The sequence below is a fragment of the Orbicella faveolata genome, unplaced genomic scaffold (genome assembly GCF_042242905.1).
Source record: "Orbicella faveolata isolate gen_17 unplaced genomic scaffold, um_ofav_v1 contig_46, whole genome shotgun sequence".
In the NCBI taxonomy this organism is placed as follows: Eukaryota; Metazoa; Cnidaria; class Anthozoa; order Scleractinia; family Merulinidae; genus Orbicella; species Orbicella faveolata.
Genome location: NW_028301576.1, coordinates 29,635,001 through 29,657,344, shown reverse-complemented (window position 1 = coordinate 29,657,344; position 22,344 = coordinate 29,635,001). Strand labels below are relative to the sequence as shown.

The following is a 22,344-nucleotide window of genomic DNA, read 5'->3' as shown; positions in this document are numbered from 1 at the left end:
GTAGAAAAATGACATTTGAAGTTATCCTCAATTTTTTAAAATGCGATAGAAGTCGCAGTTCTCAAAGTCAAAACCGTGCCTAAAGTGGACTGGCACTAGTCAGAGTTGTGACATCAACCCGGTATCTCGATAACAACAAACAACAAAGAAGTAGTGAGTCACAGCGAGTTGTTTGGGTTTTGGCCTAATATTTTAGCCCAAATGTCTAAAAGTGACTCGGATTCTGAGCAAAGCTACTGCTCAGATGATTCGGAGTTCAATTACTTCCCTGGCTCGTACGTGATTGAAGCAGTTGTGTAAGAATTTGTGAGAATTGTATCACGTGATTTCGAGACCGCATGCTCGTATGAGGTGTAGAGTTTCAATCATTGTAATGTGTGATCGATAGAGTAAATCAGTGTGTTGGAAGACCTTGTGGTTATCGAGTCGATTTTTCTGAAATGGCACCCAAAGTGGGGCAGTGATAGCGACACGAATGAATATGAGTGAAAAAGAGATCGAAAGGCTAGCGCGTGTCTGTGTGAAACATGGAGGAAATCTAAGTGTTATGACAAAACTTATGTACGAGGCGGAGGGTCTGCTCGAGGCGGAACCGAACAACAAAAAACGACTGAAGGTTATCGCAGATTCCCTAGACCAAAAGTTAAAGTTGGTGAAGTCTCTTGATGAAGAAGTAATGGAAACATGTAATGTGGAGGAAATCGTAAAGGAAATAGAAGATTCAGACGAAATCAATTCACGAGTGATGGAAATGTTGTGAAAGGTCAATGAAGCTACGAGCCCGAAACAGAACGACCAAGGAATTTCGGCATTGACTGGAAAGAAAGGCAAAGAAAATGCGACCTCTGCTTCACTGCAATCAATTGGCCCGATTCCTGTAGTTCAACCCGAAAATGTGCCTTAAACGTTGGATTCTGGAAATGACCAAAATCTTCAAGTGCCTGGAACCTTAATGCCACCTGGAATGCAATCGCCACATGGTCCGTCGTACGATCCAGCTAGAAATATGCAAGAACCGGGGAGTTCAGGTACGGCTTTTCAATTGCCTACTAACTTAAACACAAATGCCACAGCCTTTCAGCCTAAGGCTAAGTTACCTAAGCTCGTTCTACCGAAATTCAGAGGAGATACTACGCAATGGCAGAGCTTTTGGGATAGCTTTAACAGTGCAATCCACACTTACCCACAATTGAGCCAAATCGATAAATTCAACCACTTGCACTCATTGTTGGAGGGTCAAGCTGCACACGCTATACAAGGGTTGACTCTAACGGATACAAACTACAACTCGGTGATTGAATTGTTGCAAAATCGTTTTGGCAAGACCCAAAACATTATCTCAACACACACGGATGAGCTGCTTAAAATTCCTGCGTGTTCAGGGGATAAGGCTTCACAACTCCGGTTCGTATACGACAAGATTAGCATTAACATATGAAGGTTAGTGTCACTGGGAGTGAATTCTACTCAGTATGGAAGCTTATTGATTCCAGTAATCATTTCCAAATTACCACAAGAAGTGTGAATTCAAGGTGCGAGAAACACTGCTCGAGAGGTATGGGAAATTTCAGAGTTATTGGATGTCATCCAACAGGAAGTCGAGGCTCGAGAGCTTAGCGAAGGTGTCAAAACAAATGTGAACACTACAGAGAAACCAAAACAATCACAGTTTAAATTACCCCCGTCGTCTGTAGCTCTAGTCGCTGAAGGAGGCACGCAACCTCATTATTGTTTGAAAGAAATCTCAGTACTTATAAAATAAACAAATAACTTCATGGTTGGTTCGCTTGTAGGATTTTTATTCACTTTTTGTGAAGAATCGCAAACTCACTCGCTCAAAGACTCGCTCATTTGTTTGCGATTCTTCACAACTCGTAAATAAAAATCGTACGCACTCACCAACCATGAAGTAATCTATATAGGTCGCATGATATTTGTTTTGTTATGTTTTTACGAGTACATCTGTTCACAGCGTAAACAGATGCGGGGAGTGTAAGAATTTGTGACAATTGTATCACGTGATTTCAAGACTGCATTCTCGTATGAGGTGTAGAGTTTCAATCATTGTAATGTGTGATCGATAGAATAAATCAGTGTGTTGGAAGACCTTGTGGTTATCGAGTCGATTTTTCTGAAAAGTTGAGGTCGAAGAAGCAAAGGCAAATGAAGCTGCGGTGTCGCCAGCAGACGACATCTTAGACCCAGATACGTTCAAACCATACAAGGAGAACCCATGGTTAGTGAAGAGTGGGTTTCTGAGTATGAGAAAAAGCAAGAAACCCAGGCTGACTTTGAAAGGAAGCTTCAAGACCATTACGAAGGAGTACAACTTGTGAATTTGTGGTGAGTATTTGTCGTGTGCTTGAATTGCTATTGTCATGCCGTTCCATGTTTCATGTTACTCGAACTATGTCGTTCCTATGTGTGCCATTCTCCTTATTTATGTATGATTCTACAGGTGCAAATGTGGCAGATGTAACTCTCAAAACCTGCAGAACCCCAACAAACTTCAGTGTTGTTCAGAGATTGACGAGTGCGTAGAGTGCCTGTCCCACAAAATGGTTATTGAAGAGGTAGGAAAAAAACCAGACTGTGTTACTTTGCATCCTGGATTCAGCCAAGTTTGCCTGCAAAGGTGGAGTTTGTGGTTGGCTGCCGATAAATACAAAACTAAAAACAAAACTAAGTACCACCAGACTGGATCCGAAAACAGGTAGACTGAAATTTTTGAATATTGTCAAGTCTTCCTATCACATAATAGTGTTTGTTGCAGAAATCGAGATGTCAATTCATTGCACCATAATGACGGGTTCTTGGAACAAAAGATACACTCAATACAGATAAATGTCAACCTTGTTCCCAGCTGGCATTTTTACTGTGTCCAACATTTCTAGCTTCTATTCCACAATAACACTTGTGTGAAAAATAAAAAATCTGAGATGAAGACAGGTTCTTTTTTTAGCTTTCACTTTTATCTATACCATTCCAAAAAAATACAGCCAATCAGAACACAGGAAAGCGTTCTATATTTGATGGTACTAAACCCAACCTTCCCATCATGCACTGTATTTTCTGCGTGGTGTTGCTTATTGCAAATTCACTCGCCTTGTTCATGGTTACTTGGGTGGAAGAAGGATACCCCTACCTGCATGTAGCTATCATGCCATTAGAGGAACTTCTCCAGAGCCATCTGCATACACTGGATTTGAAACGGAAGATGCTGAATGACGAGCAGCTTACAATGTAGACAGCTGTTTTAATTTATATTCTTTTTTAATCTTGAGTTATATTATAACTGTATTACAAAACAAGTAAATTCTGGATGCAGCAAAAAACTCCTCCAATAACAAATTTTCATTCCAAGCTGTTGCTAATTATTCCACAATATTTTACACACGATGACTCAGACATTAAAATGCTCAGACCAAAACTGACAAGTGATTTCAATATGATTGTTAAAATGCTCAGAAAAGTTCTCCCCATCCTGATGCATTCAGTCTGGTTCACTGAGCTGGTAACTGATTTCTTGGGCAATTAGTCACGCTTTGGTGCCCTTTCATAGGTATTTTGCAGGCAGTACAGTATCAGGGCTTTCTTCTAGAGGTCTCTGGCTGCTGTTGTATCACAGTCACTGAAAGTAAAACAAATAAGTGTGGTGTAATTAGCCTTACAAATGATTTTAGATAGTGGGGTTAACCTGTTCTAAGCATTTGCTCATTACGTCTGCCAACATACAGTGTCAGTAATATTAGGATACATTAAAACACTATGAAAATGGCACATTTTATGTCTGGATATTGCATATGTTAACATGTAAATTACCTGGGGTTGTTGGGGGCACATCTTCGACGGTCTTTCCTTTCTTTTCAGTCCTCTTCTGTACAGCCTCCTCCCTTGATTGCTTCTCCTGCATTGTGTTCATTGGTGGGGGATTCATGTCATGTAATTCCTGCATGGCATCCCCAAATTGTTGGCAACAAGAAATGCCTGGTATATATCCTCCACATAATCTGCAGAAGTATGACACATTGTTGGTTAATGCAGGAGATACTAACACCAATAAAAGATAAAGAACAAATTAAGAGGCTAGGCAAAACACAGAGCAGACAATAATATTCAAAGCTCATTTCTGCAATTACCCATGCCCTTTTATGGTTCTGCATTATGCACAGTCATGTACTAATAGCCCAATAAAACAATAGACATCAACATGAGGCTCTGGGGAATAAACCCCACAAACTCAGCAAGGGAGACTTTTGTCTGATCAGTCTGGGAAATTTTCTTTGCGCATGGCTGCCGGCGACTAAAGAACATGCAATCGATTAGCTTCTCTAGAAGAGAATTGATCGGTTGTTCTTGTTCATCTTTTGTTATGGATTCGAATTTTTTTCGCTGGTAGCTGCGATTGTAATGGCGGGGATCGTGAAAATTTTTCTGCAACATACGAATGACTTAAAAGTGCGAGAAGCTTGTGTCTCCCTTCGCATGTCGGAGAAAAGTTACAAAGCGAAGCGCGGGCAATGAGTCAGTACCAGTTCGTGTACAGATATAAAATTGGCTGTATAAGATGCGGGGAAAAAAGCCGTAATTCTCCTTTTATTAAAAAGAGAGGGCAACTCATTTGTAGAGTGTGCTACTGCTCAAGCAAAAGAAGTGAGGATGAAAATGATAGCCCGTCAACAGGTTAGTTTTGACCTTTTTTATTTTCTTTTTTATGCTAATTTTATGACTTTTATTTATCCCTTTATCAAACAGTTATGAACCAATGTTAATGGAGACTTTACTATTTGTTTTCAGCTGAAAACTGAAATGCGGCAGGAGTGTAGAGAACAGTGGGTAAGTTCTATTCTCATTGAGCGTTTTGTAATGTTTTGTAACTATTTTGTGTAGGTGTTAAAATCCTCTCAAAGGTTAATTTTTTAAATGTAAGAAGATGAGTCTCTGTTTGCTATGTATTAGAGAGCTGAACCTTGACAAATGTATTTTCTTCTATGTCTTGCAGACATAGAAAATGAAAGTGAAGGGAGTACCAGTGTCGGGGCAAGTGCAATTTCAGTGACACGGTCAGAAGGTTAGTGATGATTTTGAGTCTCTGTTTGCTTTGTACTAGAGAGCTGAACCTTGACAAATGTATTTTTATTTCTGTCTTGCAGACATAGAAAATGAAATTGAAGGGATTACCAGTGTCAGGGCAAGTGCAATTTCAGTGACACGGTCAGAAGGTTAGTGATAATTTTGAGTCTGTTTGCTTTGTATAAGAGAGCTGAACCTCGACAAATGTATTTTTATTTCTGTCTTGCAGACATAGAAAACGAAAGTGGAGGGAGCAGCTGTGTCGGGGCAAGTGCAGTTTCAGTGACACGGTCAGAAGGTTAGTGATAATTTTGAGTCTCTGTTTGCTTTGTACAAGAGAGCTGAATCTCAACAAATGTATTTTTATTTTTGTCTTGCAGACATAGAAAACGAAAGTGGAGGGAGCAGCTGTGTCGGGGCAAGTGCAGTTTCAGTGACGTGGTCAGAAGGTTAGTGATAATTTTTTTGGACATTTCTCAAGTAACTGTAACACAGAGGGATATCTTTCTCTAAACATTTGCCATGAAAGTAAGTAAAGTACCATAAATAAGTATTGATTACTTTTTTTAATTTTTTTGTAGAACAAGGACAGGATAATCAACATCACTGAAAGTTAACATGTGTATGTAAACAAACTTGAGATTACAAAAAAAAGGAAATTGTAGTTTTATTACAATTTAATGTCAAATGACAATGGCAAATTCTACATGTACAGCAATAATAGTAATGATAAATTAAAAAAGCCATAAGAAAACCATAAGGATGATTTGGAAAAGAGTTAGGCGACAACCCCATATAAAAACAAATCACCTGCTTAAATTTGTTACCTTGTGTGTAAGCTATCAGTTGAAATTAGTTTTCTGAATGTAATTTTACTTTCTTCCATTTTTCAGAAAATATATGAATTCTTGCAAAAATATTTTTTACTAAAAAAATAGTGGGAGTTTGAAATAACTGATAGTAAACGAGTGAAGGACAAATCCACTGGTTTTAAGTTTGAAATTAGGGGCAATTTCAAATAGCCAAGTTCGAATAAGCAGGGTCCAACTGTAAATACAGTGGCAACGGTTTGATTGTATGATATTATTGAAATAATTTAATCACTTGCTATAAATAATTATTGTATTATTTAACAGTTCTGGAGGAAAATACTTGCATTTTGGTATGGATGGTTGCATATATAAGTGCCCCAGGGTTTTGGATGTTTTACCTCTTGCTCCACGTTGGCATTGCTTCTTTAGTGACATTATTGTTTCTTGATTTGTGTCAGGTGAAGATCTCAAAAAAGAAATTGGTCATCTGGAGAAGGCACTGTTTAAAGCATTTGTTAAAGATGGTGAACTTCCCATTTATGACCCTGCCCATTTCCTTGATTTTTGCAAAAATGTCGGTGCAGACAATGTCTTTAAATAGGTAGGAGGCCTTGTCACTGTACTGTATGCAGACAAAGACACCAGGGCCATCAACATCAAACTACTGAAACTGGGGAGAGAATTACGCATTGTCTCTATTGTCCAATTCAGATCTGTTGTAGGGGGGTGGAGGGATTGCTTATTCTTGTCCGTGGGGTGAACAACACCATAATCAACTGAGTACTTCCAGCAGATGAGTGGGTGGTTTCTGTTTGTCAGTCTAGTGTGTCCGGTGAGTTAGGGAGCAATGCATATACCATCATTGCAGTTTTAGCGGCAGTTAATTTTTTGCTTCCAACTGGCTGGGTCCTTCCTTGTCCACAAAGCAGTTTACCTCAGTCATTTGTATCCATGTTTAAAGAACTAATGGTACAAGGAAACATCGTACATCAGTGGATAGGGCATGCCCAACAAAACTACAGTGTCGCAGAAGTCATCCAGCACCCTAACTTGTGTTTCAGTGGTGTTGCCAGATATGGAGATGAGTACCAGTTTCCATCTTTTCAACAATTTGCTGCAGAGCTTCAATCCATCATCAACACCCGTCAGGCAAAACTGGCTTTGGTGCTCATTCTTCCACCTGACAAGTCACTGGTCCTTGTTGTTGGTGAATTGGGTCAGCTTGCACTACTTGAAAGTCATCAACACCAGGGAGTAGGAGGTATTGTGGCAGCTACTGGCCCCCCAAAAGTCAAGGAGATGGTATTTTACATCAAGTACATGGCTAAGAGAGATTGGGGAGGGAATCCAGTTCCCTTTGATGTCTCTTTTGTCCAGGTTGCTTAGCTTACCACCCTGTGCACTCAAGTACTCAAAGTACGGTTGTTTTAAGTTTCCATTTTTTTTTTTTCAGGCTTCAAACTTGGTCACCTTTTTTGTAAGTTGTCCTATAGTAAAAGTAGAGTACTGTTGGTTTAGATTTTGTTCAGTTTTGTTTATTTTATTTCATTTTTTCAGGCTTCTTACTTGGTCATTGTTATTAGATGCACTGTAAGTTGTCCTATGATGAACATGGGTTGCCACAGTCAGGGATAATTAGGTTTCATTCAAGGTCAGGGAAAAGTCAGGGAGTTTTGTATCAGGTCATGGAGAGGAGGGGCATCCTGGGCTTCTTACCTGGTCACCTTTAGTGGATGTTCTGTTAGTTACCCTATAAGAAAGTTGTTGGAAGTACTGGTTGGTTGCCCTATAATTAAAGTATAGCTGTTTTAAGACATTATAATCATTATTTTATTATGTATATGTATCTATATATATACTCCTGAGGTCCTGAACTGGTTTCAATTAATATATACATATATATAATTTTTCTTTTCCGGGGGGAAGGGGGGGGGGGGGCTTCCCAGGCTTTTTAAATGGTCACCTGTATTGGATGTACAGTTAGTTGCCTTGTAATAAAACTGTTGGAAGTACTTTTTGGTTGCCCTATAATAAAAGTATGGCTGTTTCAACCCATGGGCCTCCAGTTTTGGACATTTTCAGCCTGGATATGAGCCACATCAGCTGCAATCTACTCAAAAAAGCATTTGCAATAGGACAGCATGGCTTTTGTTCTGTTTTTTGCACTAGCTTCACATTTTACCACATTTTTGCTCGGGCATGAACAGAAATCCAAATTTCAAGAAAGTGACCTGCATCTTTAAGCTTTTAATTTATTTTTTATTTTTATTTCGCCTTTCCTCATCTTTTTACTGCAGCTATTAACCTTCTACTGGGCTTGCTTCTAGTTCAAGAATTCCTGAGAATGCATCAAGAGGGGCAATTCTTACCATGGAGTACAGGGTTTGTACCCTTTTTCAGAAACAAATTTCCAGGACTTTTCCAGGACTTTTCCAGGACTCAGATTGATTTTTCCAGGACTCTGAAATTTACATTAACCCTTGCACTCCCATTATCTTAATGTTAATTCTCCTTACTGCCTGCCATACATATCATGTTTTTTTACTTGAGTTTAACAGATTTCCAGAACTTTCCAGGACCAGTAGCCCTTTTCCAGGACTGGAAAGTCCTGGAAAATGCCACAATAAAATTCCAGGACTTTCCAGGTTTTCCAGGACCCGTACGAACCCTGAGAGTAGTCAACTGTAGTTGAGGGAAATTTTGCTCTGTGTTTTTCTCTCAAATTTATATGGCCGGCACAGGTGTCATTGGGTTGATTGGTTTTTTTTACAACAACAACAACAACAACAACAACAACAACAACAACAACAACAATCTTTATTTCATGCCCAGAAAAATTTTACAGTAAAAAAAAATACATGCAATGTGAAAAAATAACAATGAAAAACAGACCACAGCCACTTAGAAATAGCTAAGGCTAATCGAGCTAAGTGGCTGGGCCAAGCGGAAAAAAATATTGCAATAAAGTTACAGAATAAAAAAGAAAATAAAAAAACAAAACAGGACATGATTTCATTCACACACACAGAGAGAACGAAAAAAGAAAAAAATGAGTGCGCACACACAAAAAAAATGAAAAATTAAAGTACATCAATGTACCAGTCAGTAGTTGGAGATAATCAAATCTTTTAAGAGATTTTTGAAGCAAGCACGACTCTTAGATTTAAGTGAGTCATAAATGGAATTCAAAACTTTAGCACCGAAAAAACGAATGTTAAATTTGCTGTAATTAGTCCTAGCTTTTGGCAGATAGTATGAAATCTTACTCTCCAGTCTGGTTTGATATTGATGCACTTTGTTGATACTCTTAAAGCAATTATCTAAAATTAATGGCAGTCTATTAGAGTAATAGTTGTACATAAATAAAGCACTACTTTTTGGTGCAACAGGCTGGTGGGGGGAAGGGGGAGGGCTCTAGGCTTCTTAAATAGTCACCTTAATTGGATGTACTGTTAGTTGCCCTGTGGTAAAACTGTACTAAATTTTCAAACTCTTTGTGCCAGGTATAACTGTTTGGTTGCCATAATAATAAAGCATAGCTGTATAGTTTAGGATGGTTTTTTTTGGTGGGGGGAAGGGGGACGGGGAGTTTCCAGGCTTCTTAGTGGTCACCTTCATTGGATGTACTGCTAGTTGCCCTGTAATAACAATGTAGTTGGTTTACAATTATTTTTGGGGGGGAAGGGTGGTTTTGGGCTTTTTAAATGGTTACCTTTATTGGATGTACTGTTTTTAATATATTATTTATGATTGTTTTTCTTTCAGGCTTCCCAGGCTTCTTAAATGATTACCTTTATTAATTGATGTACTGTTTAGTTGCCGTATAATAAAAGTATAGCTGGTTTAAGATTGTTTTTGCAGGAGAGGGGGAGGGGGAAAGGGTTTTCAAATGGTTACCGTTATTGGACGTACTGTTAGTTGCCCTGTAATAAAAATATTGCTGGTTTAAGGTTGTTTTTTGGGGGGAGGGAGAGAGGAGGGGGGCTCTGGGCTTCTTACTTGGTCAGCTTTATTGGATGTACTGTTTAGTTGCCTTATAATAAAAATATAATAAGATTGTTTTGGGGGGGGGGAGCGGGGGGGCAGGTAGGGGTTTGGGGCTTTCTAAATGGTTACCTTTATTGGATGTACTGTTTAGTTGCCTTATAATAAAAATATATTAAGATTGTTTTTCTGGGTGGGGGAGGGGCTTCTCAGGCTTCTTAAATGGTTACCTTTATTAATTCATGTACTTTTTAGTTACCTTATAACAAAAGTATAGCTGGTTTAAGATTGTTTTGGGGGGAGAGGGGGAGGGGGCAAGGCTTCTTAAATGGTTACCTTTATTAATTCATGTACTTTTTAGTTGCCTTATAACAAAAGTATAGCTGGTTTAAGATTGTTTTGGGGGGAGAGGGGGAGGGGGCAAGGCTTCTTAAATGGTTACCTTTATTGGATGTGCTGTTAGCTGCCCTATAATAAAAATATTGCTGGTTTAAGATTGTTTTTTGGGGGGGGGAGAGGAGGGGGCTCTAGGCTTCTTACTTGGTCACCTTTATTGGATGTACTGTAAGTTACCCATTTGAAAGAAGTATGTCTCTTTTCTAAGTGAAAGTTTACCTACGTTTCTTACCCCACCCGAACTCAAAATTTACAGTTGTGAAGGGTTCTTCAAGATGGCTTTGAAAAATGGATTACTTTTAACAGTGTCATGCAAAGCAAAATACTGTTTACCATAATTTTTACATTTCTTTCAGTATTAACCATGTGTAGTATGTCCACTACTAACTGGTTGTCCTTAAGAGATTAAAATGAAATGAAAATGACAGATTTCAACAACCAACACAGCTTCAGCTTGATTTCCTACACTTTAAAGGCAGAGAGAATAAAAGCCTTTGGCTGCAGTTCTTTTGATGGAGTTAAACTTAGCTTTTATTTAAAGTTGTTGCTTAGGTTACATAAAGAAAATGAACCTTGCAAAGTGCAAGGATCAAATGATAAAATAGCAATTTTTAAACTACTTTGATCTTTATTGTTTTCAAAACCATTTTCAGTGACGGAATTGACATGTGACTCCTGAGTCAGGAGGAAAACAATTGTTCATGTGGTTCAAGGCAGTCAATTGATGAGTAAATTCATACCATTAATCATCCATCAACCTTTGCCTAAAAATGATTAAAACAGTTCTGGAAACTTCTACAATTCAAACATCAAATTTTCTTTTAAAAATTAAATAGATATTCCTACTAGTGTACATAAAATTTTACAAGTACGATCAAAGAAACAAGCAAAAAAGATAGTCCGTCATCTGACTAAACAGTTCTCATCAAGAATCGCAGCCTTCCCTGGCTTCCTTTGGTAATCTTGGCTTCATGTGATTGTCTTTCTAATCTGTTAGACATTTAATTTCCAGAGGTCAGTATAAGAATTGAACATTCTGATTGGTCGAAAGCTTGGCTTACGAAGTTTTATTTACCGTTGATAGCCAGCTGGTCAGATCAGGTCACTGAAATTTGTTTGTCTTCATACTGGAGCTACTCAGCTTTAGATGATGGGTACAACTGTGAATCAAGTTAACAATGACAAAACAAAGGTGTACACAGGGTGAGTTTATTTCTGGTTGTGTTTTTTCTGAAAACTGCAGTTGCATGTGTATATGCAAATGAACAGTTGCATCTGCTGAGTTCCTTGTTTTAGTGCATTATTTAATTTCTAGTTCTTGATATTCACCTCTGAAAATTATACCAAAACAGTATTATTTACCAAAGGCAAACTGAATATTCACCAATGTTCACTTCACCTTTGGCAAATGTCAAATATAAGCTACTTTTCCGTTAAAAAGGTACTTAAATTGTTTCTATTTGTAAATCAGGTAATGTGCATTCAAATTTACCGGTAATTCACAGGCGCACATTTAAGGGAGATGTAACACTCTGTCACTTCACAAGGGGAGAGATTATTTGAAAATACTGGTAGTAAAAAAACATTGAACCTAACCACAAGTAAGATTTTGTAAAAAGGGGATATAACCACGTGTTGGATATCCCTGTTAGTGTTGGGCTGATTTTGCCAGATGTTCACTCTGCAACACATATATTTATAAAGGATTTCTAGTGTTGTCTGCATGTGTACCAAGCAATACATTCATTTGTTAGTAGTTTGCTTATTCGAACTCTTGAGACATTATGTATGGCAGAAATTTCTCACAATAGTTTACATTACTATCATTAATCAATATAGTAAACTTGTAATTATTGCAAAATGTGCAGATTTTGGTGGATTAAATGAAGTCCTCTAAATTGTAAGATCGAAAAAAAAATATAATAATGTAATAATTAAATATTGGAAATAATATGGTTGTAAATAGCTGGCAATATGTGTATGTAAATTATATTATATCATATTATATTATTTATTTATTCATCCACTGATGTTGTAAATATTATTCTTATCTGTTGTCTCAACATAGAAATAGCGGTATATGGATCACCACTTAAAAAAATAAAGGAGATGGCTAGAACTCAGTGTGACCTTAGATCTAATTATCACTAAAGGCCTGGGCCTACACTAGTTTCTTTTGACATATTGCTTACAAGGCCAGGTTAAATTTTGAAGTATTTTCTCCACGTCTTGACCACTCTCCTCCCTCCCCCATTAACAAAAACAGGCCACATTGTTGAACCCTTGAGAATACCCCAAGGTGTGAAGGATTAGATAGTAGAAGCATAGCTCAGCAATAGACATCAGAGTGGTCATATTACATATCTATACTAGTATCAGTCATTGTGCAACTAAGATACAGATAAGGGCAAATATTTAAATGGTCTATGGGCTGCATTGCAATTTAGATATGGTCTTAAAGGTGATTTCCAGTCCATACTGCACAGTCTCAACACCCCAGTGTTTGTGAGTCTCACTCAAATGAATCTGACCCAATGTTATTTGTTACGAATCACATACCTTATTTGTTTGGTTGATTTCCTCAGAAAATTCAAGCAATAATGGCCCAATGAGGGAAAATTGAACTTGAAGTTATCCATATTTCAAATACAAGTACAGATGTTTCGTGTTAGTTAACAACACAATGACACATGCTTTAAGCATTTTTATGATGTTTGATGTTAACTTTCTCGAGAATGCTTGAGAATTTAATTGTGGGCTCACTTAAAAAAAATGAATTAAAGTAAGTTTTAAATAGTAGTCCAAAACTTATCAAGCTATGAATAATTTTTGGTAAATAATTTTTACTTATTGCTAGAACTTTAAGCGGAATCTGTCTTAAATTCTTTTTTCAGCAGTTTCCTTGATTTTTACAGCTATGAATTCATTTCATCAAGTGATGCCAGAAAGAACAATTATTAAGCTTTGCAACCATAATTGAGGTTGACTGTTGAATTCACTTCATGTATAATGTTACATTTTGTGACCTCTTACATGAATCAAAACTCTTGAGAGTACACAGTACAGACTGTTTCTGCGTTTGTTTTTACACTCAGTCCTCTCAAACTTATTAAATGACTTTAAGTCTTAAATTGAAAAATACCTAAACAAATTTGTGTTTTACTGTTTATTAATGGCTTTCCAAATGTGATTTTCTTGAATTTCCTTTGGTGGAATTTTCCAAAATTTTCACATAACATTGAATGTGGCTGGACAGTCAATTTTACCCATAAAATATGGAGTTTTGTACCTGAAGGCAGTTTCTTTTCAACGTTTTTGAGTTTTTTTCTACTGCAGAGAAAGAACAAGCTGCAACTAAAATAATATATTTACATGTATTTCCAGTCTGCCAAATTTTACTGAATTTCACAGAAGGAAATGCAAGAAATTTCAATGTGTAGTTCCAGAAAATATCCATACCTCCCCCACGGAAGGGAATTTTTCTAAGTTCCCCCCCACCCCTCTGGAAGTTCCGATTGAGCTTCATACATTTCTTTAAATTTTTTTGGTCTTACAGAACCCCCCACCCCCCAGGAAATTCCAATCCCCTCTGTGGGGGGAGTATGGATATTTTCTGGAACTGAACAATGTTAGTTTTGCTTTTTGTGGTCAATTTGACATCATAATACATTGAAAACAGTGTTGTTTCTCTTTGAGGTCGTAAAACTATAGGAAGTCAACTTAGAGTACTACTAAGAGATATTTTATTAAGACACAACTGGACCAAGATTTGGCAGAAAAAGGTTAAATGATTAAATAGCAAATGCATTGCCTGCAGAGTCATTTGTATGTGTATTTATATTTAAAGCAGACTGGTGCAGGGGTTTCATTAACCTTTTCAGCAGGAGGGCAACTAGCTTTCATAGGCGGGCAGAACTTTTTGAACTGAACTTCTTTATATCAGAAATAATCCAACTTTGTTTACAATTGATTAATACCTTTGGTTGTAAAAATGAGTTTTAATGTATCATGCTTGAATGTAATTTTGCTGCCACATACTCTAAAACAGCTACATCTGTAAGATAACAAAGACAAAGACATTTTTCTCACTGTTACAGCTTCTAAACCAAATATAAAGTTATGAATATCAATATATTTTTTTAGAGTCGGATGATAGTTCGTGACAAACTGATGTCACGTTATGGCCGAAAGAAGCCAATTGTTAGTCGTGGACGATACCTCTTCGAGCTGAATTTTGGGCAGCCAGAACACCGGAAACATCCTCATTTCTTTACGTTAAACTGTAGCAGAGTAACTGTAGTTTCACTAGTTAAAAGGTAAAGCCGATTCCCATATCACAAATTAGTTTTTCGGATATTCACAAAAACGCCAGCCCTGTTAAGCTGGAGTAGCCGATAAAATAGCATTGCCAGTGAGTATGATGAAATCAAATGCGGGGATATTTTGTTTCATAAGGTTTCTAACAACAAGGGTTGGCTGGAGTAAACTTTCACTCAACTTTAATCAAATGAACGCTTTTCATCAACAGCAGAGAACAATGCTGCTCATTTTAAGAGCTGTAAAACGCGAAGCGTTATAAACTAAATTTCTAGAATTGAATTCCAACCTCGAATCATTCATCTGACAAATACTAAATAGCGGAACACCGGAAACCAGGTACGAAATTTTGCCAGGGCATAGTGTACACATCAAACAGTCACCCATTAATGGGAATTCACATATCACAAAGGAACACAAAAGTCTTGGAGGTTTGAAGACAAATTTTAACTTTGAGGTAAAAGAAAAAGTACATTTATCCATCATCACATTCACTTCACTTGAAAATGAAATTGATTACCTCAAAAACACAAAGGTACCCAGAATATGAAAAAATAACTTCATAGCAATGCTGGACTTGAATTTAGTGAAGGATTGCAGAAAAAAGGAATGGTGAGATTTTCTTGTTTAACCACACTTTGAAATCGAAAATGAGAACAACATGGTTTCCTCATCTCCGCAAGATGAGATGAATAAAAATCTAAAATGTACGCTCAAGGAACCAGTAATACGTTTTACTTACCACGGTAGCCATGTTCCTTTTATTTTGTGTCAAATAAGGCCTGTAGTACTCTTTGGAGTACTACAAAAAGGAATCAACGCTTGCTTTGCTTCATCTTTGTTGCAAGGAAATCGCCATCTTTGTCGATGACGTGTGCACGAAAAGCTGTTTATCAACCCTAAAATTGCTATAAGCGATATGAAACGAGCATTTTGCTCTTCACTTTGAATTGCTTTTCATGGTAACATGCTTTACATGACTTACTGAGGACCTATTAAAGAATGATTCTCCTTCGAAGGTTTGGTTGCTAAATTCAACAGTACCAAAAACCGCATGCTCAAGCAAAAGTGCAAAATCAAACAAAACTTTTTTACTTTTTCGTGCATGGGAAGACAAGTCTCCCTTGCTCACAAACTCTGTAGTTATTCCCCAGAGCCTCGTGCTGATGTCTATTGTTTTAGGCTGAATTTTAATGAATCGAAATTGGTCTATTGACTCCCCCTGATTAAACTTGAAAACTACACTTATTCATGTAAATCACTTCTATTGGCAATTGAGGCACCAAATGATAATATTGGTTCTTCAATGTTCGGGATATTGGTGCAAAGCATACAAAAAAATATTTCATTTCCATTTTGAAACTTAATGGTTTGCATCTTACCAAAGTTAGGTTCTAGTTTCACATCATGCACAGTGGCTTCACCATTGTTAAATTTTGGCCAAACTACTTTAACTTGTTTAGTCCCATCAGGGTTCTTCTTGACATCTCGGTGTAGATTGAGATTGAAATGCAAAGCTGAGATGATGTGCCTTTCAAGAGAAAAGTTACATTTTAAAATTGTATGTTATGCATTTGTTTTTGACACTCTGGAGAACATCGTGGAATGAAAAGTACCGTAATTGCAATAAATAAGAAATTATTGTTACATGTATTACTATGAATTGCAGGAGTATACTCACCTACAGTATACCACTGTACAACACTTCAACTATTCTGTGTTGTCTACAATACAGCTCACTGTACATAAAAACACCTTTGTTTTTTTTTCAGACAAATTCGTTTGGCATATGTTAAAAATCATTGTTACAGACATGAAAGATGCAGAGGGAAGAAAATTTACACCAAACATGCAAAGTAGTGCTTGATGTTGTGCAGTTGTTCCCTCATGTATTTACCGATAGATGCATGTCTGTCTGTTATCAGAGTTCAAATCACCAGACCACATCCCAAGAGAGATGTCATGCAATTCTTGAATCCAAGGAACTCCATAGCTGGGCTACTACCTGCAACATTCCTCTACAAAAGATAAAATGAATCATCCATTTACAAGTCTGGAGTGAACAAGACATACTTGACAACATTAAATATACATGTATATAAATAGAACATGATAAGTTACGGGCTTAAAGTAAATGTTTACCTGAACAAGGGAGAAGTGAGTGATGAGTGGAGTAGTGCAACCAAATATGGTGTATGCACCATATTTAGCACTATGGCCCATGCTGTCATGACACCCGTCTCCGGCAATGACCACTTTCTGGCCTGCTTCCTTAAGCTGTCTTCTTATCTTTTCTTGGGAGGACTTCCAGAACAACTGGATTGTTGAAAACAGTTTCTCCTACAGGTATGGCGAAAATAATTTTTTTTAATGATTACATTTAAATTATGATTACTTGGTACAAAAATGTATCCCCACTTACAGACCACAGCCTGGTGAAACATTTCTAAACAGTTACTTGTACTGCATTAATATATTCTCCACACACAACTCGTAAGTACAATGTAATTAGCACAAGTGACTGACATGTTCGTACAGTGTACACATACTATAGAAAGGTAATTCTTAAAAAATACATGACATATATAATATCATATGCCTCATGCTGCACCTGGATGATTGGAGAGGTCTAAGTTATATGTATTTCATGTCTAGTTAATTAAATACGTACTTAGGCTTACACACTGGTGTCTGAAGAATGTGTTCAGGGAAAAACAAGCCACACCCATGTGCTTGAACAGCTGCAACACTTTTGATGCTGAGCTGCCAGATAACAATATTGCCATGCACAGCAGGAAGTTTCCAGCAGGTATTTTGGTTCCTGGCATGTTTGGCTGACTCCTCCAAATAACATCCTTTTTGCTACACTTCTTGTTAGTACAGGTTGAGGTTATGACTGCCATTGTCCCAACTTGCCTTGTCTCTACAAGTGGGTTTTCAGCTTCGCAAAAATGGCAAAATTTGAAGAGCAGTAGTAGTTGTGAAAGAAAAACGATAAACTTTGGCTGTGTCGTTAGGTTATCATCTTTGTTATACACTCTGTAAAGAGACCAAATAGTAACAAAACAAATCATACAGTTTTTATCATTTAAATGCACTGAGAAATTCTTCCAAACTCCCCTTGTGTTTGCATCAGGTTGTGTAAGCATGAATGCCATTTTCTGCTTCTTTGATTGAAATATAGACATGAATGTTGCAGATATGTCCAGAAATGCACACGTAACTGAGATGCACGCTCCTTATGATAAGCATCACATGTCCTTATTGGTAGAAAGTCATCAAAACAAGTTCTGTCAAATATGAAGTTATTTAAAAATGCCAGAAAACCCAGCCAAATATAAAGTACTAGTTAAGCAGTACTTGCATTCATTTCTGGACACAAGTGGAATGTTGATCCATGTAGTCTGTTTACTGTGTGTATAATAAAAATAATAATAATAATAATAAAAGCTTTATTTAAAACTGAAAGACCGATCAGCGAAGTCTGGGAGGAAGACGCTGTATGCAGAATCTTATAAAATATACATGTACACATCTTGGTCAGCAATAATAATATTGCTTGTAATTGTAAGAAGTTTTTAAAGTTGTAACTTTGTTGAAAGGAATTAGAAGTACATGCACACAAATGTTCAGTACAAGGTAACTGATAAATTATGTACCTATTTCCCGGAGAATTCTCTTCACTCTCTGAACCGGTATCTGTGTTTGTTTCTGGTTCATATTCAGATGAAAAGTCAGCTTCTTCTTCTGTTGTCTCGCCCTGACTATCCTCGTCTTCATTCGTTTTCACAGTATTTATGTCTCCTTCCATCTCAGTTGCAACTGCTCCTTCATCAATCTTAGTTGTAACTGCTCCTTTAAAGGTGTAACAAGAAGTTTGAGGAATACCCTTACTATGACTGTAATAAAACTGACACTATCTGCTTACATAAGTTAACTCTCATGTATTGGTCATTTGATCCACTATTTTCTGCATTTTGCCAACCTCCATGAAGTGATGTAGTTATTAACCTGTTAGTAGTAACCCGGCAGTATGCTTTTTTGACAATACAAAGATAAAATACTGTTTTGAATGACAAACTGTATGATTTATGATCATATTATTATTGTATAAAAAAAATACCTGATATGTTTTTCTCCAACTGTGTTTTTAGAGCCTTAATTTCCTTTGCACTCTTCTTATGTTTTGTTTGTGCAGTGATTAGCTGATTACTCAGCTGTCTGTTTCTCTAACTCAACCTCACACAGTTAGCACACTCCAGGATGGCAACTTTATCTGCTGATTGGGTTGTTGGAACTACATATATCATTGAAAAGAAATAGATAGATATATATAAAGAACTTTGGAATTGAAAATTATTGAGTTATTTTTTCAAGTCTGTGTACTTGCGTATACATGTTAACACTATTCTTGGTTTTCACCCACGTGACCTCCGCCTTGACGACGGTTGCTATCCGCCATGTTGGTGCCCGAGCAAACGCGCTCAATAGAGAGATCACAGTGAGAAAGTGAAGCTTGAAATGGATCTTTGCGTTGTTTTTGGATGTGGTAGTAGAAGTGACCGAGATAAACAGATTGGATTTTATCGAATACCTTCAGTGGTAACCAACAAAGGAGAATTTGAAGAACTGACTACAGAGCGGAGAGAAAAATGGATAAAAGCGATCAGTCGCGGAGACACAGAATCGAAAGACGTGCTTAACAGCGAACGGGTATGTGGCAAGCATTTTGTGTCTGGGAAACCAGCTCCATACTGGCATAAGCATGACGTGGATTGGGTGCCCACATTGCAACTTGGCAAGAATGATTATCGCCCTAAATTAGACCATGATGCGAACGCAGAGAGAGCTGAAAGGGCAAAGAAGCGACACCAACTTGTGATCGAACAACAAGAACGCGAAGCGGCAGAGAAACGTCGAAAGCTTGTGGAAAGCAGCCTTCCCGTTGCTCAGATTGACTTTAGTCAGCCAAGTACTTCGATAGAAGAAGAGGGAAATCGAAACGAAGAGAATGAGGAGGCCTTCTGATTTGGCGGCCATAGCAGTTAGCGAAGGTGAAGAAATCGAACCGGAAACTGTTAAGGACGCCGAGTGCCAAACCATCGAGTTTGACTACATGTTTCACTCAAGCAGATATCAAGCCCCAAACAAGGATTTCTTTGACACTGACGATAAAGTTCGCTTTTACACTGGGCTACCATCTATGGAAGTACTAATGGTTGTTTTTGAGCACGTCTCCTCACATGTTACACGACAAACACAGTCGCTCAACATATTTCAAGAGTTCATCATTGTACTTATGAAACTAAGACTAAATGCACCGTTGCAGGATCTTGCATACCGGTTTGTTGTTTCAGTGTCAACAATTTCCAGAATATTTTCCCATTGGATTGTTGCGATGGACACAAGGTTATTTCGCTTTGTGTACTGGCCAGACAGGGACCAACTGTGGAGAACAATGCCGCAGTGCTTCCAGTATGCATTCGGAAAGAAAACAACTGTTGTGATCGACTGCTTTGAAGTATTTATCGAGAGGCCTTCAAACTTGCTAGCCAGGGCACAGACCTTTTCAGGTTACAAACATCACAATACAATCAAAATTCTGGTAGGGATAACACTACAAGGAACTATTTCATATGTGTCTGAAGCCTGGGGAGGTCGTGTCTCAGATAAATTCATAACTGAGAACTGTGGATTCCTGGACAAACTGATTCCAGGAGACATGGTGATGGCAGACCGGGGATTCACCATCACTGAGAATGTTGGACTGAAAAATGCTAAACTGGTTATACCAGCTTTCACGAAGGGTAAATCTCAGCTCGACCCAGTGGACGTGGAGGAGACAAGAGGCATTGCAAATGTTAGAATTCATGTTGAACGTGTCATTGGACTGCTTCGACGGAAGTTTACAATACTGGAAGGTACCTTGCCAACTGACTTCCTGATATGTAATCATGAAAACTCTGACAGGCATACTGCATTGGTGGATTATATGATAAGAGTTTGTGCAGCTCTAGTTAATTTTTGTCCTCCAATTGTGCCATTTGATTAGATCAACTTCACATTTAGATACCTTAAGTCTTTAATTAAACTACCTGGTTGTTTTTAATTTATTTCAGGGATACAATAGGGTATGATATTAGGACTTAGGTCCTGATATGAGTTAAAGCTGCAAAGTTTTGCTTCCAAATTTGCTTGATCAACAAGCTTCCTAGATACCTAATTACATGAAATTTTCGCAACACCTTATTTTTTTAAAATCCCAAATTTTAAGTGACGCAAAAAATAGGTGTCGTGAACATGACTATCAAGAAAGAATAAGTTTATTACCACTGAGTGTATTAAAAGCAGTTTGCAAGTACAAAAGAAAGTAAATATTGGAGTTAACTTTGAAGATGTGAAACCAATAAATTCATGCAACTGGGCTGTTGGAAATGTGTTACTTTTTAAAGTCCTTTTATAATTCAAGGACTTTTTGCATAACATTGCCCAGAGAATAAATCTTCTCACTCAAAAATGTGAAATTAATGTGACTCAAAATGCAAAATTTTCGCAAATTTGCAAAATTTAAATGTCGTGAAAAATTATTTGCGAACCTCAAAATCACAAAATAAAGGTGTTGCAAAAGTTTCATGTAACAAGGCATGTATTTTTTTGTGTAAGGGGAGGGGTGGCTTAATAAATTTCTTCCTCTCAAGAGGGGTTGCTTAATAGAGGATTTACAGTAGATACAGTATGTGGTATGATTTTGTAAAGGAAACATGAAAGCTTGTTTATATCATCCCTCTGGCCACTGGATATTCTCAGTTTACAACAGGGTTCACTTCCCCTGTAAAATTAGGTAATGACCTCTGCCCTTTGAAAAGTGCTTTCCCCTCTTAGGATTAGGTATAACATTTTCTTTGAATTTGGCTTTTTTAAACAAACAAAAAACAACAAAACAAGGGAAACTTATGATAAAAGCTTTGATTGATATCCTAAGGTACTTTTTGTTGGGTGAGGCACTCTGTTACATGTACTTGCTTGGATACTGCGATGCATAAAAGTAACAAAAAGCTAAGGTAGTTTGTTACAAACAGATTTTGATCAACACCGTCAAGTGCAAGAAAAAAATCGGAATATTTCACAAACAAGGTAAACAAGTGGCATAACTTTATTGAATTAAATAACATAACTTCAATTTCTAATTTTCCTAGTTCTTTCGAAAACTGTGAAAAAAATATTTGTAAAAATAAATGTTCTATATATTTTACACACAATAATTATTTCTGCAGGAAAAAGATACAAAATGATATTATTTGAACATGTTGTTTAACACAATAGATTATTACATCTGTAATGGTATGGCTGTGTGTTCTTCCACAAAAGAAACACAGGTGTCCCATACTTACTGTCATGCAGTGCATGTATTTTCACAGCTGCAGCTACATAAGGGCCTGTATGCTACATCCTAGGGAGGTGGGAATGTGTGTTTCCAGAAAATATCTATACCCATCCCATGGAAGGTCATTGGAAATTTCGAGGAAGGTGGGGAGGGGTGGGGGGGGGGGGAGAGGGGGTTCAAACGACAACCCTTCCATGCAGGAGTTATGGATATTTTCTGGAACCACACAAATAGCTGCCTGATATCCTATGTGAAGGCTTTGTCTGAATTCCTTTAAATCAAAGCCACAGATTCAAAATTGAAATATCTGAAAATTATATTATACAAAATTACAGATGATTTTCCATGTTCCTTTTAATGTTGTAAAATAAACATGTT

General features: G+C 37.4%; 1 protein-coding gene, 1 long non-coding RNA gene and 4 pseudogenes across 2 annotated transcripts; 4 read left to right on the top strand and 2 right to left on the bottom strand.

Moving 5' to 3' along the window:
* Positions 1–61: 61 nt before the first annotated feature.
* Positions 62–3,293, top strand: LOC110046566 (uncharacterized; annotated as a pseudogene).
* Positions 243–1,762, top strand: LOC149099577 (uncharacterized; annotated as a pseudogene).
* Positions 3,294–3,584: 291 nt separating the features above from the next.
* On the bottom strand, positions 3,585–16,329 carry LOC110046573 (uncharacterized; annotated as a pseudogene).
* LOC149099576 (uncharacterized) lies at positions 4,708–5,222 on the top strand. The gene is made up of 2 exons (XR_016203515.1): positions 4,708–5,071; positions 5,154–5,222. It is a non-coding gene; the product is annotated as an uncharacterized LOC149099576 (long non-coding RNA).
* Positions 16,330–18,832: 2,503 nt separating the features above from the next.
* On the top strand, positions 18,833–21,834 carry LOC149099575 (uncharacterized). Its single transcript, XM_089277079.1, has one exon. It carries the CDS (start codon positions 19,594–19,596, stop codon positions 20,632–20,634), a length of 1,041 nt encoding a protein of 346 aa, XP_089133205.1. The 5' UTR covers positions 18,833–19,593; the 3' UTR covers positions 20,635–21,834.
* Positions 21,835–22,318: 484 nt separating this feature from the next.
* Positions 22,319–22,344, bottom strand: part of LOC149099574 (uncharacterized) — a 992-nt pseudogene continuing 966 nt past the window's right edge.

Bases quoted from the DNA above. Each gene is read 5' to 3' on its own strand.
- LOC149099575 (XM_089277079.1), top strand. From the start codon at position 19,594: ATGAGGAGGCCTTCTGATTTGGCGGCCATAGCAGTTAGCGAAGGTGAA.